General features: G+C 40.2%; 1 protein-coding gene and 1 pseudogene across 1 annotated transcript in view; both read right to left on the bottom strand.

The window, feature by feature from the left end:
* SCAI (suppressor of cancer cell invasion) overlaps positions 1-17,104 on the bottom strand; it is a 190,555-nt gene that overhangs the window by 11,572 nt on the left and 161,879 nt on the right. Inside the window, exons 15-17 of the mRNA XM_023217161.1 lie at positions 9,461-9,533; positions 5,078-5,251; positions 4,777-4,877 (exon numbers count right to left, since the gene is read on the bottom strand). Coding sequence (XP_023072929.1) covers positions 4,777-4,877; positions 5,078-5,251; positions 9,461-9,533 — 348 coding nt within the window. The remainder of the gene's footprint in view (positions 1-4,776; positions 4,878-5,077; positions 5,252-9,460; positions 9,534-17,104) is intronic.
* On the bottom strand, positions 481-4,753 carry LOC111545802 (annotated as a pseudogene).

The raw sequence follows: 17,104 nt of genomic DNA, 5'->3' as shown, positions 1-17,104 counted from the left end.
CACCCATTGGAAAAGCCTTTGCTACATATTAATACAAACTTGTCACTAATAAATGCTTCTTTCAGTAAGAAAATAATATGAGCATAACTTTGTGTGAGTTTTAATGTCCTGGAGCCTTGTTGCTTCATGTATAAACTGCAGGTCAGTAGAAATTAAAATGAGGTAATATGGTATAATAGGCTTAACCCAGTAAGCGTACAATAAAGGATGGCTATTATTTTTATTTTTATTTTTATTTTTTTTTGAGACGGAGTCTTGCTCTGTCACCCAGGCTGGAGTGCAGTGGCCGGATCTCAGCTCACTGCAAGCTCCGCCTCCCCGGTTCACGCTATTCTCCTGCCTCAGCCTCTGGAGTAGCTGGGACTACAGGCACTCGCCACCTCGCCCGGCTAGTTTTTTTGTATTTTTCAGTAGAGACAGGGTTTCACCGTGTTAGCCAGGATGGTCTTGATCTCCTGACCTCGTGATCCGCCCGTCTCGGCCTCCCAAAGTGCTGGGATTACAGGCTTGAGCCACCGCGCCCGGCCAGGATGGCTATTATTTTAACATGAATTCAACTGAAATCCCGATAGGGGAATACCAATAACGTTTCCTATATAGCTTACAAATTGTTCTTTGTCATCCCCTCATCTACCCAATGGGAATTAGAACTAGCCTGTTAGGCTGCTTGACAGGACCACTGAATGCTGGAAATCAACCACACTCCATCCCCTCATTTAACAGATGGGAAAGCAGAGGCCCAAGGAGTTTGGGAAACTTGTCCACAAAGGGAAAACTATTTTGTGGCTGAACTGCATCTAGGACCAGGTTCTCTTTATCGTTTATCGACATGAGTATCTCTTTCCTTTATATGCCCCTTCATGTTCACAAAGCAACTCCTCAGCTCCATGATTTTGTTTATTATGCTACATCACTCAGTTTATGAAAATGGCTTTTTTTCATCCTTTCTTGTGATTGGAAGTTTTTTGCATACTTGTGGCAGCTAAATCCATACTAACCCTTAAGTTGAAAAAAACATATATAAAAATACACACACACACACATACACACGTGAACATGTGGAAGAAACAGCAGTAGGTATCCCTGGACAACCCAGTGCAGGCCACACCCTGGCAGTCACAGAGCACACATCAGAAATTGTCTTCCCATGTGAACTGCTTTCGACACTTCAATGCTAAAGAGCTCAGAAGTGCTTCCACTTTGAAAGAAGCCCGGGAACATCTGTAGCCTACCCATTAATGTGTCTCATTTTGAGACAGAACAGTGAACAGGTAAATCAGCTGCTCTTCATGTACTTCTTGCCGTAAGTCCTTCATAGAATGAAGAGTGAAGACAATTCATTTCTCCTCCTGGAACTTGTCCTTCTTTTGCTTTTTTAAAGGTTGTTATGTTCAGGTATAGGGATAAGACATTATAAAAGATAAAGGATATCATGTGAGGGAGGAAATCAGACAATCCAAAAAAATCTGTAGAAATTACAAATCAAAACGTGCGGGCAAGGTAGGAGGCAACACATTCTTGCCACAGAGATGTTCCTCAAAGGCAGGAATGAAAAACAAAAAACCAAAAAAAAAAAAAAGACCTCAGCTGCGTAATGAAGCTGGGGTCTTGGCCTGACAGCTTTAAATAACCTTAAAACTGGGCTGGGTATCAAGCGTCTTTTCCAGAATAGGCCAAGGAAGACAAGTCCCGTTTGGTTTTTAAGGCTTTAGTGAGCTCTGCAGCCAGCAGATCACGGAGGGACACGCTATCGTGGGAGTACACCCAGTTTTTCCCAGTCCAGTCATAACGCTTGAGTCCACTGGATGGAGAAGATAACCAGATTTGCTTGTTTGGCATCTGCTTGTTGATCACGTAGGTTCCTAGATCTCCACCCAGTTTACCAGTTAAGACATCACTCCCAAAGGAAGCATCATAATCCTCAAACGTGTATGGCTTGTCTGCAAGGTCTTCAAAAAACTCTGCTAAACAGTCCAGTGATTCCTCTGCTAGTGTTTCATAGGAAGTCTCATCTAGAGAGGCTGGGTGGCCCAAACTTCCTGATTTCCTCAAATTCATCCAATAGATACTCTGCTTTTTGACATTCCGAATCTGGTTGAGGCCACGGAGGTTCAAACTGGCATGGTGGGGCTTGCAGGCCACGGCAATTCCAGTGCACAGGTCCCGGAAGCCACAGAGCGGGGCCAATTCCACTGGCTGCGGGGCCCAGGTGAACGATGTTTTCAATATTTCTAGGCTGTGTAGTTTATCTGTTTTGCAAACAGTAGCAAATCTCCAAAATTTTTCCAATTTATTTATTGAAAAAAAAATTGTGTCTTAAGTGGACCTGCACAGTTGGTCCACGCAGTGGTACAATCAGAGTTCACTGCAGCCTCAAACTCCTGGGCTCAAGCAATTCTCCCACCTTAGCCTCCTGAAGAGCTGGGACTATAGGCACATACCACTACATCTGGCTAATTTTTAAAATTTCTTTGTAGAAATGAGGTCTCACTATTTTGCCCAGGCTGTTCTCAAACTTCTAGCCTGAAGTGATGCTCCTGTCTTGGCCTCCCAAAGTGCTGAGATTACAGGTGTGAGCCACTGCACCTGGCCCATTGCAGTTCTTTTACATTTTAAAATTACCATAATAAAATGGAAAGAAATAATATTTTGAAACCAAAAGTTGCAAAAGATTTTTTTAACTGTTCAGGCATATTTGAAAAAACATTTTACTTACAGAAGTGAAAAATATAATGGCTAAAATATTTAAAATCTCAATGAAGTGTTGTATAGGTACATGCATACACAAAAAATAAACAGCTAGAAAAGTGCACTATCAAGTCAAGCAAAAAACTTAAACACATTCTTTACAAAGAGAAAAACAGAAGAACACTTATGAGAAGTTGCTCAACCTCAATAGCAATCCTGGAAACAAAAATTCAAACCACAATGACCTATCATTTTACACTGAGCAGATTCACAAAAACTATAACGTATGACTGCAACAAGTGTCGGAAAGGAAGGATTACAGAAATAGCAACTCTTACATCCTGCTAGTATGAGTGTAAACTGATACAACCGCTTTGGAACACAGTATGGCATTACCTAGCAAAGTTAAATATGCTTACATCATCTGATCTTGCAATTCTACTATTACGTATATTCCTCAGAGAAAATCTTATATATGTGTATCAGGAAACTGATATATATGTGTACCAGGAAACTGATACAAGAATTTCACAACAACATCATTTTTTTCCCCCCCAAGACTGAGTCTTGCCTGTTGCCCAGGTTGGAGTACAGTGTTATGATCTCGGCTCACTGTAACCTTCGCCTCCTGGGTTCAAGCAATTCTCTTTCCTCAGCCTCCCGAGTAGCGGGGATTACAGGTGCATGCCACCATGTCTGGCTAATTTTTGTAATTTTAGTAGAGACAGGATTTCATCATGTTGGCCAGGCTGGTCTTGAACTCCTGACCTCGTGATTTGCCCACCGCGGCCTCCCAAAGTGCTGGGATTACAGGTGTGAGTCACTGTATTTATATAATAATAAATCACTTATATAATAAATGGCCAGCATCATTTATATAATAATAAAAACTTAGAAGCAACCCAAATGTCCATTATCAGAATAAGGAATCTGCAGTGTATAGTCAAATAATGCCTAGTGTTGTATAGTCAAACAAAATGAATGAATGAAAGCTATAGTCAATCAACATGGGTCAATCTCAGGAATAAAACATTGGCAAAAAGGAAGTTGCAGAAGAATACATGCAATACGGATTCATAAATATGTTGCGTAGGAATAGAAATACATGCTGCAAAACTATAAAGAAAAGTGAATGATTAAAAAAAAAATTCAGGGCCGAGTGCAGTGGCTCACGCCAATAATCTCAGCGCTTTGGAAAGCCAACGCGGGTGGATCACCTGAGGTCAGGAGATCGAGACCAGCCTGGCCAACATGGTGAAACCCTGTCTCTACTAAAAATACAAAAAATTAGCTAGGTGTAGTGGTGGGCGCCTATAATCCCAGCTACCACCTGGGAGGCTGAGCCAGGAGAATTGCTTGAACCTGGGAGGCAGACGTTGCAGTGAGCTGAGATCGGGTCATTGCACTCCAGCCTGGGCAACATGAGTGAAACTCCATCTTTAAATAAATAAATAAATACAATTCAGGATGTGAGTTTCATTTAAGAGGGAGATAGGATCAGGGAGGTATCAAAAATGTTCTACTTTTATTTTTTTTATTTTTTGAGATGGAGTTTCGCTCTCATCGTTCAGGCTGGAGTGCAATGGTGCAATCTCTGCTCACCGCAACCTCAGCCTCCTGGGTTCAAGCAATTCTCCTGCCTCAGCCTCCAGAGTAGCTGGGATTACAGGTGCATGCCACCATACCTGGCTAATTTTTTTATTTTTAGTAGAGAAGGGGTTTCAGCATGTTGGCCAGGCTGGTCTCCAACTCACAACCTCAAGTGTTCCACCAGCCTCAACCTCCCAAAGTGCTGGGATTACAGGCAGGAGCCACCAAGCCCAGCCAGAAAATGTTCTACTTTTAAACAAAGGATAGGTACTCAGATGTGCCTTAATATTGTCAATCTTTATACTTTACATATTCATTTGTGAATATGTATTTTTTTACTTAACAGACCAGTGTGAAAGTACATTTGTAAATATTATTTTGAATTTGTCCAAAATAATATTATTTTATTATAACCTTATTTTATACAGGTAAAATATAATACATGTTCTTAAATACCTAAAATGATAAAATTCATCTTTAATAATGTTCTTTGCCTACCCGAAAAATCTTGTGCATCCTCATGGTGGCTGAACAAAAGATAAATCTTGTGAGGAGCAAGCGAAGAAATTCATCTCCAAAAAACTGGAGAAATGCCTGATCTGCAAAGAGGAGAAAAGTGACAGTAAAAAGATACTTAAATGGAAATTATGTTTCAAAGGGGAAGGAAACTTCAGGAAAGCCTTCTCAACTTTCCTGCCTGGGACACATACCTTTAAAAATTCAAACAATTTAAAATAAGTAACCATTTTAAGCCATTATAGTACATTCTGTTAAATGTGCAGTTAGATTAGGCGGGTACCTATTGAACGTGAATGAGTCAGTAGCTGGGCAATATCACGGTTGATTTTCCGAAGATATTCTTGACACTTTTCCCATAGGCCTCTGCGCATGCTTGACAATCCAGAGACAAATAGGAAGGCCATTAGAGGATTGTTCAAAAAGAGAGTGAAGAGGCTACCTCGCTGAGATTGATCTGTAATAACAAACATGTTATATATATAGATAATAGTTTTGCAAAAAATAAGAGATACATATGAGGAACATTTTAATATACTGATAATATATAAAACTAAAGCTATCTCATTAAATCATAATTCCACAAAGCAGATTCTTCATGAAACTACAAAAATGTTGGTATGTTGCTTTCTGCTGAACAAACTTAAGAAAGAGCCTAGCAAACTTAAGAGAAATGGAAAACGAACATATTTCTTACCATTTTTTGCCCTCAATTAACAAATTTCATCCAAATATGGCAAGTGTTGAATGATGGGTTATCTGTGATAGAATTCTCTGATGAGTGTTAGAAATGCTGGTCTTTTTCATTCTCCTCCGAGTTGCTCTCTTTGAGTTGCTCTTTCCCTTCCTATCTCTTAAATATGAGTAGTATCTTTCTTTGGCCCCATACATTGCTGACTGTTCTTACTCCCATGATTTTAGTCACCATTTATATGCCTATGAATTTCTAATTCTCTATCAGCAGCCTAACAGGTCTGGCACCGCTCTGTCCTGCAGTAGATACTCAAAATGTGACTAGATGAGTAAATACACACTGGATTTCAAAGCTTTAGTACAAAACGTCATTGTTAACACTAATTTCACCGTTTCTTTTTACTGTTTTTGACGTAGGTACTAGAAAATTTAAGGACTCACACTCTATTTCTTTTAAGTACTGCTGCTCTAGGCTACTCTATTCAACCTAACTCTCAAAGGCACCTCAAACTCACAGGTCAACAACTCAAAGTAAATTATTTCCCCTTTTGTTCTCTACAAATATGCTTCTCATCAAGTATTATCATTTCTATCAGCATCTCAGCCAGAAACCACAAAGTCTATTCCTGCCTTCCTTCCCCACACCGAGTCCATCACAAAGTCCTATTGGTTCTATGGGCTTAGTATCTTTGCAGTCGGCTACTAGTCATTGTGCTATCTCCAGCCATCTCCCTGTTTTCATCCACGCCCCTCCTCAGTTCATTCTCTAGGAGGTTAACTGAATGCTCTTTCACGCTACTCTTCTGTTTAAATCTTTTGACAGTACAAGTTGAGTATCCCTTATCCAAAATGCTTGGGGCCAGAAGTGTTTGGGATTTTGGATTTTTTGGGATTTAGAATATTTGCATATACATAATGAGATGTCCTGGGGACAGGTCCCAAGTCTAAACCCGAAGTTTATTCATGTTTAATATGTACCATATACACATAACCTAAAGGTAATTTTATAGAATATTTTAATTAATTTTGTACATGAAACAAACTTTGTACTAAGTACTGATATGTGGAATTTTTCACTTTCAGTGTTGTGTTGATACTCAAACTTTTGAATTTTGGAGCATTTCAGATTTTAGGATTAAGGATGCTCAACCTGTATCCCATTGTCTTCCACTTAAATTACTTAACAAATCTTAGAAGTTCTTTCATAATTCAATCACACAATCTCAAACTCTACCCTTTAGCTAGAAGGAATGACTAATTTCTCTATGTACTCGGCCAGGTGTGGTGGCTCAAGCCTGTAATTTCAACACTTTTGGAGGCCAAGGTGGGTGGACCACTTGAGGTCAAGCGTTCGAGGCCAGCCTGGCCAACATGGCGAAACCCTGTCTGTAGTAAAAATACAAAATTAGGCCAGGCACGGTGGCTAACGCCCTGTAATCCCAGCACTTTGGGAGGCCAAGGCAGGCAGATCACGAGGTCAGGAGTTTGAGACCAGCCTGGCCAACATAGTGAAAACCCGTCTCTACTAAAAATACAACAAAATTAGCTGGGAGTGGTGGTGAGTGCCTGTAATCCCAGCTACTTGGGAGGCTGAGGCAAGGAGAATAGCTTGAACTTGGGAGGCAGAGGTTGCAGTGAGCCAAGATTGTGCCACTGCATCTAGCCCGGGCGAGAGGGCAAGACTCCATCTCAAAAAATAAAATAAAATAAATTTCTCTACGTGCTCCCTAAGCTGTCTTATCTCATGGCCACAGCACCTGCAAATTCTCAGCTGGAACACTCTTGCTCAGTCATTTCCTACCCCCATCTAGTTCTCCATGTTCTTAACGTCCACGTTAGACATTATCTCATACCCTTCCCTTGTCTTCAGTGTGTTGCTAGTCAGGAGTTCCTCGTCCATTAGCATGCATCCTCCTGTGAATCACTTATAATAACTGCCCATCAGGCTGTCTCTCTGTCTGCCATAGGACATTTGGCTCTGTGAAGAATGTAACTGTGCTTGTCAGGTCACAGTGCTATCTCCAGTGCCTAGCACAGTACCTGATAATAAATGTTGAATAGTACTGTGGGAGGCCAAGGCAGGCAGATCTCTTGAGCCCAGGAGTTTGAGACCAGCCTAGGCAACATGGCGAGACCCAGTCCCTACAAAAAAAATACAAAAATTAGCTGGGTGTGGTAGTGTGTACCTGTAGTCCCAGCTATTTGGGAGGCTAAAGTGGGAGGATCACCTGAGCCCAGGAGGTAGAGGCTGAAGTGAGCTGTGATCACACAACTGCACTTCAGCCTGAGTGACAGAGTGAGACCCTGTCTCCAAAAAAAAAAAAAAAAAGTTGAATAAATGAGGTAACTCTTGGCTAATAAGAGAACTAAAGGCTTTAGATCTCAAAAGTGCTTACTGATCAGCTACTTTTGCACCCACGTGGAGGGCCCTCCCCTTTTGCAGAGGTGAGTAGCAATAATACCTATATGGATAAATCCAAAACATTTCTCATAAAAGAATTTTGAATCTGCTTTTGTAATTGAACAATTAATTTAAGGTGTTAGAGGTCTAAGCTTTGTATCACAAAGATAAGAAACTGGGTCAAAATGTGTTAAGGACATGTATTACAACTAAGCATAATGATAATAATAAGAGCACATATTGAGTAGTTACTACATACCCAGCATTATTCTATGAGGTAGATACTATTATTATTTCCATTTGATAGATGAAGAAACTGAGGCACAGAATGGCTGAATAATTTCGCAAGGTCACATAGCAAGTAAGTGGTTGAGTCGGGATTCAAATTCAGTCAGTTTGCCTCCAAAGTCTGTGTTTTTCTCTTCTATACAATGAAGTCTTTCAGACCAAACAATCTTGGTATTAACCCATTTGACCATGTAAATTTAAAAACTACGTAATGATAGGACAGAATGATAGCAGAAAGTACTGTTGAGTAACTGAAAGAGATTACATTCCTCCAGAAATGATAAGAAACAGGATAACAAAATCTTCAAAGCAGGAGAATTTTACCGTTGTTTGAAGGTAAGTTCTATCCCTTAGTAATTTTACTTTTGGATACACGAAGTTAATATTTCTACATGTTTTTCCCTGTTAAACAGCAGAACTTACCTTAAAACAACGGTGAAAGCCTCCAGCTTCTCTCAGGCATTCAAATGCTGACCATCACTTCCTGTGTCAAACTATGTCAGCAGACAGGACTTCTGGCTGGGAAGTAGCAGTAAAATGCCATCTCCCACAGAGAGACATCAGCACTATTCACAGTTAGGGAGATAGTGAAACAGTGACAAGTACTGCTAAAACAGTGTTAAGGTTGTTTAGTATTTTACCTACTAAATGACTGGGAGTTAGAATTAGATTTTATGTGTCACTAATTAAAGACAAACTATTAAGGACAAAAAGTCTTTTGATTCTCAGCCATTGAAGAAATGGCCAAAACACTAACCTGTCTCTCTGACAGACTTAGAAGAGGTTCTTTTATTTTAAAATTACAACAAGGCAAAAATGTGAATAAAAGAAACACTTTAAGTTGTGCCAGTTAGGTTATCCTAACTCTGAGGCATAGACTGAGAAGTTTCCTAGACCAGCAATCTTATAGTCTTAAAAGATGCCTTGGATCTTTTAAAACATGCCTGCAAAGATATAGGAAAACCATGCTATACGGATATGACCAGCAAACAAACACCTGTAAAACAAATTTTAAAATTTACAAATCATGAGTTCCCCATCAGCAAGGAACAAAACCACTTCTTTCTCAGGGACGAATTATCTCAAGGCCTAATGGTAGCACATTAAGGGATCCTGGTTGTTGGCAAGGCTTCTGGGTATATTTCAGAGCAACACCTGCCACATAAAACATCATAAATCCACACACGATCATTATGGGAGGAAAAAACAAAGATCAGTACTATTCAAAATGTAGATAGTGTTTATTTGCAACCTATGGCTGTAACAGGCAATGAGGGTACATACCTTGTAAAGCTTTTGGATATGCTGTAGGAGAAAGCAAGCAGACTAGTGGTTGTCCAAACAAGTTTGTGAAATTCTGTAATATATAAGAATTTAAAACTTGCATTAAAGATTTGATAGTTATTTAGTAATTTTCCAAAGTATATCTTTAGTGAATAGATTGGGCCCTTAAACTCATAAATAGATGAAGAAACATCAGCAACAGCTAAGGAGACTGCCATTCATATATAAGTATCATGCATGATAGGCTTTTTTTTTTTGAGATGGAGTCTCACTCTATCGCCCAGGCTGGAGTGCAGTGGTGCGATCTCTGCTCACTGCAAGCTCCACCTCCCGGGTTCACGCCATTCTCCTGCCTCAGCCTCCTAAGTAGCTGGGACTACAGGCGCCCGCCACCACGCCCGGCTAATTTTTTGTATTTTTAGTAGAGACGGGGTTTCACCGTGTTAGCCAGGATGGTCTCGATCTCCTGACCTCATGATCCGCCCGCCTCGGCCTCCCAAAGTGCTGGGATTACAGGCGTGAGCCACTGCGCTCAGCCCATAATAGGCTTTCTTAAAGGCTCTCAATCGAAATAGTTTAGTGAGTGAACTATTGATTTTTTTAAACACAATGCATAAACATGACTGTACTTTTGCAAGGAGAAGTCATCTGGCTGTATACCAAGAGGCCACTCCATCAAGCAAAACACATTGGTATATATAAAGGTGAACTTTCCAAGATCCAGGATCTGGCTTTCAGCTCCAAAACCCGATTCCTGGCGTCATCTCTTATTGTGCGTCATAATAACTGCTCTCATGGAATGACGTAAAGACCAGAATGTCAATGTGTGATTTACAGTAAGCTGATACTAAAACTAAAGTACTCTGCATAATCATATCCTTTTCCTGAAGGTATATCTACAAGGAAAGTAAAATCATAAGCTGTGTGGTAAAGCAACAAGAAAAATAAAACTCCTAGGAGTAAACTTAGTAAGAAATAAAAAATCAAACAACAAAAAAATTTTTTTAAATACTCCTGAATGATAAAATGAAGACTTGAACAAATGTGAAGACATACTATGTTCTTTTTTTTTGAGTCTCGCTCTTGTCGCCCAGGCTAGAGTGCAATGGCACGATCTCGGCTCACTGCAACCTCCGCCTCCCTGGTTCAAGCAATTCTTCTGCCTCAGCCTCCCCAGTAGCTAGGACTACAGGTGCATGCCACCACACCTGGCTAATTTTTGTATTTTTAGTAGAGACAGAACTTTGCCATGTTGCCCAGGCTGGTCTTAAACTCATGAGCTCAAGCGATCCACCCACCTCAGCCTCCCAAAGTGCTGGGATTACAGGCATGAGCCGCCATGCCCAGCCAAGACATACTATGTTCTCAGAGATAAAACAATTCTAAAATGTCATTACACTAACTTATTAAAATTTAAACCAACCTCAATAAAAATAGTCACAGACTTTTTTTCTACAACTGAAAAAAGTAATTGTAAAGTTCATATGGAGAAATTGGATTACCCAAGAGAACTCTGAAAAACAGCACAAGGGGAACTAGACTCATCAGATATTGAAACATACTTTACACCTCAGTAAGGCCAGGCACAGTGGCTCATGCCTATAATCCCAGCTCTTTGGGAGGTGGGAGAATCACTTGAGCCCAGGAGTTTGAGACCAGCCTGGGCAAAAGAGTGAGACCCCGACTCTACAAAGAATAGAAAAATTAGCCAAATGTGGTGATACATGCTTGCAGTCCCAGCTGCTTGGGAGGTTGAGGTGAGAGGGTCACTTGAGCCAGGGAGGTCAAGGCTACAACGAGCTATGATTGTGCCACTGCACTCCACCCTGGGCAACAGAGCGAGACCCTGTCTCAAAACAACAAAACAAAAGAAAAAGCTCAGTAATTAAAGTGGTGCTGGTATAAGAGTAGGCAGAAAACCAATGGAACAGAATGAAAAGTCCAGAATTAGACTCCAAAACATTTAGGACTTATGTATACATGACAATAATGACACTTCAGATTGGTTGGAAAAACTGAATAGCCATAAAAAAGAAAGTTGGGTCCATACGTCACACCACACATTAGGACAAATTCCAAATATATCAAAAATGTAAATGTAAAAAATTAAACAATAAAAGTGGTGAAAGAAAACATAGTAATTATTTTTTGGACCTAGACTTTCCTGTTATGATTAACTATGATTGATAAACCTAGTTACATAAAAATCAAAAGCTTATGAATGGTAAAACATAGCATAAACAAAATCAAAAGTCAAATAATGAACTAAAGAAAATATCTGGAACTCACACTACAAAGGATTAATCTCATAATATTGAAAGAGCCTCTCAGCCAGGCACATTGGCTCACACCTGTAATCCCAGCACTTTGGGAGGCCAAGGTGGGCAGATCACCTGAGGTCAGGAGTGGAGACCAGCCTGGCCAACATGATGAAACCCTGTTTCCACTAAAAACATAAAAATTAGCCGGACGTGGTAGTGCATGCCTGTAATTCCAGCTACTTGGGAAGCTGAGGCAGGAGAATCACTTGAACCCGGGAGGTGGAGGCTGCAGGGAGCCAAGATCACACCACTGCACTCTAGCCTGGGTTACAGAGCAAGACTCCATCTCAAAAAAAAAAAAAAAAAAAAAAAAAAAAATTCCATTTTTAACCTATCAGTTTAGCAAAATTTCTAAAAGTTGGAGAATATACACTGTTGGCAAGAATGTGGGGAAATACACATATGTAGGTGACAGGAGTATACATTGGTATAAACACTTCAGAAGACAATTTAATTTGGCAGCATCTATTACACTCAAATGCATATATCATTAATGCAGAAATTCTCAAACTAGAAATTTTCCCTACAGATACACTATGCAACCAATAAAATCACGTAAGTATTAAGTTATTCCTTGAAGCCTTGTTAGTAATAGTGAAGGAATGGAAATAACACAACCAAATGACCAGCAATACAGGATTGGTACAATAAATTATGCTACAATAATACAATGGAATAAGCAGCAGCTATAAAAAAGAATGAAGAAGTTCTTTATGAACAGGTATGAAAGGTCTCCAACACTTTTTTTCTTTTTTTTTTTTTTGAAACAGAGTTTCACTCTGTTGCCCAGGCTAGAGTGCAACCTCCACCTCTCGGCTCACGGCAACCTCCGCTGCCCAAGTGATTCTTGTGCCCCAGCCTCCTGAGTAGCTAGGATTACAGGAGAACGCCACTGTGCCTGGCTAAGTTTTGTGTTTTTAGTAGAGACAGGGTTTCGCCATATTGACCAGGCTGGTCTTGAACTCCTGACCTCAAGTGATCAGCCCACCTTCAGCCTCCCAAAGTTGTAATCAGCTTGTAATCAGCTGGGATTACAAGTGTGAGCTACCAGGCCCAGCCTCAATACTTCTTATTAAATGAAAAAAGATATGGTGCAATGTGGTATAAGATGTTACTACTATTTATATAACTAAGAAAACTAAAGACTATTTGTTGGCTGGGCATGGTGTCTCATGCCTGTAATCCCAGCACTTTGGGAGGCCAAGGGCAGGCAGATCACTTGAGGTCAGGAGTTCGAGACCAACCTGGCCAACATGGTGAAACCTCGTCTCTACTAAAAATACAAAAATTAGCTGGGCGTGCTGGCGTGTGCTTGTAATCCCAGCTACTAGGGAGGCTGAGGCAGGAGAACTGCTGGAACCCAGGACGTGGAGGTTGCAGTGAGCCAAGATCATACCACTGTACCCTAGTCTGGGCAACAGAGTGAGACTCCATCTCAAAAAAAAAAAAAGACTATTTGTTTTAGTTTGTGTATCCATTTACAATTTTATTCTAAAAGGATAAGAAACAGGTAACAATGATTATCTATAGGGAGAGATAGGAACTTAGGGCATTGGGACTAGGCGGCAGGAAGAGATTTCACAATATGCCTTCTTGGAATTTTTGATTCTGTGACTCTGTGAATGTCATACCAGTACTAAAAATAGTAAGCAAATAATTCAGATAAATTAGAAGTATCTTGTAATCCAAACACAAAGGGAGTAAATTGAATGATTCTTTTGATAAGACAGATTGAGGCATTTTCTGCACTACAGATCCCTAAAGATAGCCATATCGCTTTTCCTCTTGGATAGGGCTAAAATGGACATTGCTATTATTTTTTTCTCAAGGTCTCCTTTTTCTTTGTACTCCTTGCTAACCAACTTCCCTCCTGACTTTTTTTTTTTTTTCCTCTTCGATAATACTGTGCAGAGAAGAGTTAGCATAGCAAGTCAGACTGCCATCCTTCAGAAGCTTTGCTTGTTGGGTTGGCCCCTGGCTGGCTTCTGGGAACTTAGTTTTGGTGACAATTCCTACCATTAGCAGAACTGATAAAGAGTGGCTCGCTCTCCCTAGAATGTGCAAACAAGATGGTTTATACTGAACACCTGCCTGTCTTCTGGGAGTCAAGCATTTTGTTAAGAGTCAGGCAGAGAGTGCCCACAAGATCAGTTCCCAATAAAAACCCTGGTTACTGAGTTCCTAATAAGCTTCTCTGGTAGATAATATTTAATCCATGCTGTCACAACTTGTTGGTTGGGTAATTAAGTGTATCCTGTGTGACTCTGCTGGAAGAGGGTCCCTGGAAGTTTGTACTTGGTTTTCTCCAAACTCACCCCACATATCTTTTTCCTTCGCTCATGTTGCTCTGTATTCTTTTACTGTATTAAATCTTAGCAGTGAGTATGACTATATGCCGAGTCCTGTGAGTCTTCCTAGGAAATCACTGAACCTGGGAATCATCTTGGAGACCTCTGACACAAATACACAAATACCTTCTATCAGATGATAATTAAATTTTAGGCCTGAGAAATAGTTTAAGGTGCTTTACATGTGGCTTTACTCTTTTCTGATCTAACAAGAAAAATTATAGCAAATACATACAAATGAATAAATTTTAACCAGACATAGCTCATTATAAAGTTGCTATTGAGTTCTGTACGTTCGTCCTATATCTAACCAACCACTGTGATGAATTTATATTCATATTAGTAGCTTTTCTGTGATTCCTCTTGATTTTCTAAATATAAAATCATACCATCGGCAACTAGTGATTTTCATCTCATTCTTTCCAATATTTACTGTTTTGTGTCCTCTTTTACTAATCTGAACCACTTTTGTTACTGTTTTATTTGGGGAATGTTATGAATTTCTAGTTGAGACAAAAGTAATACTGTATCATAATGATCGTAACAGGCATTCTCTTTTTCTTGCTTATTTTAATTAAACATACTTTTAGTGTTCCTCTAAGTACAAAGTTGGCTATTGAATACAGAAGCTCTTCATCATAGGTTCAAGTGCTTTAGTTAAGAACATGCAATGAGTTTTATTAGATTTTACTAAATGACTGTTACGAAAGCATGTGATTGTCTTATTTATCCTATCAACATAGTTTATAGTATGAATTTTTTTTTTTTTTTTTTTTTTTTTTGAGTCAGGGTCTTGCTCTGTAACCCAGGCAGGAGTACAGTGGTGTGATCATAGCTCACTGCAGTGTTTATCTTCTGAACTCAAGCAATCCTCCTGCCCCAGCCTCCTAAGTAGCGAGCATTGCACAGATGTGGCACCACATTCAACTAGTTTTTCATTTTATAGATGGTGTCTTGCTTTATTATCGTTAGAAGGCTACTGCAATAATTCAGGTGAATGATGATGGTGGTATAAGCCAGGATGAGGCAGAGGAGGTAACAGGATCTTGGATATACATATTAGAGTCAACAGGATTTCCTGAAATCGATGTTGGATGTCAGAGGAGGAGGAGTCAAGTACGAAATCAAGGATTCTGGCTGGGGCAACTACAATAGTATAGTAGCCATGAACTAAAATGGGGAAAGCTGTATATGGAGAAGCCTAGGAATTCCGTCTTGGGCATGTTCAGTTTGCCAACTCTACCAACTAAATTACAACTAGAGATGTGGAGTAGGTAGATAATATTCAAATTGAGTTTGAGAGAGAGGTCTGGCCTGGAAGTTGTCAATGCAGAAACAGCAAAGCCATAAAATCAGCTAAGAACATCAAGAAGTCAGCTGTAGGTAGAAAAGAACAAGGACTGAACTCTAGGACGCTTCACTAATTAAGGGCAGAGAGATACAGAAAAACCTGTAGAGGAGACTGAGAGGACACACAGATTCCAGAACTCTTGCCCTGAATCAATCTAGCAACTTGAATTTGGGTTTTGAAGATCTCATCTGGAAAAGGGGACAAATGTCACAGCTCAGCATCTGTCCAAGATGGGAATCTAACAGAAAACTTGCCCTGCATTAAACTGGAATCCTAAAGGCTACAGCCTTTAAATTGGAATCGTAAAAGGTTACACCCTTTAACCTGGAATCCTAAAGGGCTATACTGTCAGTATAAGGATTAACGAAAACTAAACTTGACACTTCCTCTCCCCTCCATGATCACTCCACATGGGACTGCAAAAAATTTTTTCTTGATGCTGAGCAGAAAACAAAAGAAACCAAAAATTAGTTCCTGAGGGCTGTCAGTGTAAGCCAGCCCTCATGCATAGCTGCAGCCCAAATTTCTATCATCTAGGTGATCCCAAACTATTAGTGCCTCCGGGTGTCTGGCATAAACCAATGCAGACCCTCTCAGCATAAACGTATCCTCATCCTAGGGCTCTATGAACTTCATACAAGTAATTTTTAAGGATAATAAGAAACATAGTCAAAAATAAGCATACAAGGGGCACAAAAACAGCAAAGGGTGTCTCAAATAGCAAAATCGGATTTCACATAGAAAATCCGATTTCAGTTGGGTGCGGTGGCTCACGCCCGTAATCCCAGAACTTTGGGAGGCAGAGGCGGGTGGATCACCTGAGGTTGGGAGTTTGAGGCCACCCTGACCAACATGGAGAAAGCCCATCTCTACTAAAAATACAAAATTAGCCAGGCGTGGTGGCACATGCCTTTAATCCTAGCTACTTGGGAGGCTGAGGCAGGAGAATTGCTTGAACCTGGGAGGCAGAGGTTGTAGTGAGCCGAGATCACGCCACTGTACTCCAGCCTGGGCAACAAGAGTGAAACTCTGTCTCAATTAAAAAAAAAAAAAAGAAGAAGAAGAAATTCTGATTTCATGTATGATTATAGAAAATATAATACAGATAACAAATAGTAAGTATGCTTATTAAGTTTGAAGAAATAAGAAATACACTTGAAAATAAGAAACTATAAAAAGGGCAATGGAGCGGCTGGGCGCAGTGGCTCATGCCTGTAATCCCAGTACTTTGGGAGGCCACGGCTGGCGAATCACAAGGTCAGGAGATAGAGACCATCCTGGCTAACACGGTGAAACCCCATCTCTACTAAAAACACCAAACATTAGCCAGGCTTGGTGGCCCCCACCTATAGTCCTAGTTACCCAGGAGGCTGAGGCAGGAGACTCGCTTGAACCCGGGAGGTGGAAGTTGCAGTGAGCCGAGATAGTGCCACTGCAGTCCAGCCTGGGCATCAGATCGAGACTCCGTCTCAAAAAATAAAATAAAATAAAATAAAAAACAGTAATGGAATACTTTAAAAAGAATGACATATAATTTCTAGACATGAAAAATACCATAACCAACAAAAAAACTCAATAGATGGGTTTGAGAGCAAGTTACACACAGCTGAAGACAGAATTTTGA

Source organism: Piliocolobus tephrosceles, chromosome 14 (assembly GCF_002776525.5).
Source record: "Piliocolobus tephrosceles isolate RC106 chromosome 14, ASM277652v3, whole genome shotgun sequence".
Lineage (NCBI taxonomy): Eukaryota > Metazoa > Chordata > Mammalia > Primates > Cercopithecidae > Piliocolobus > Piliocolobus tephrosceles.
The sequence above is the reverse complement of the archived record's forward strand: the minus strand, read 5'-3'. Positions and strand labels throughout refer to the sequence as shown.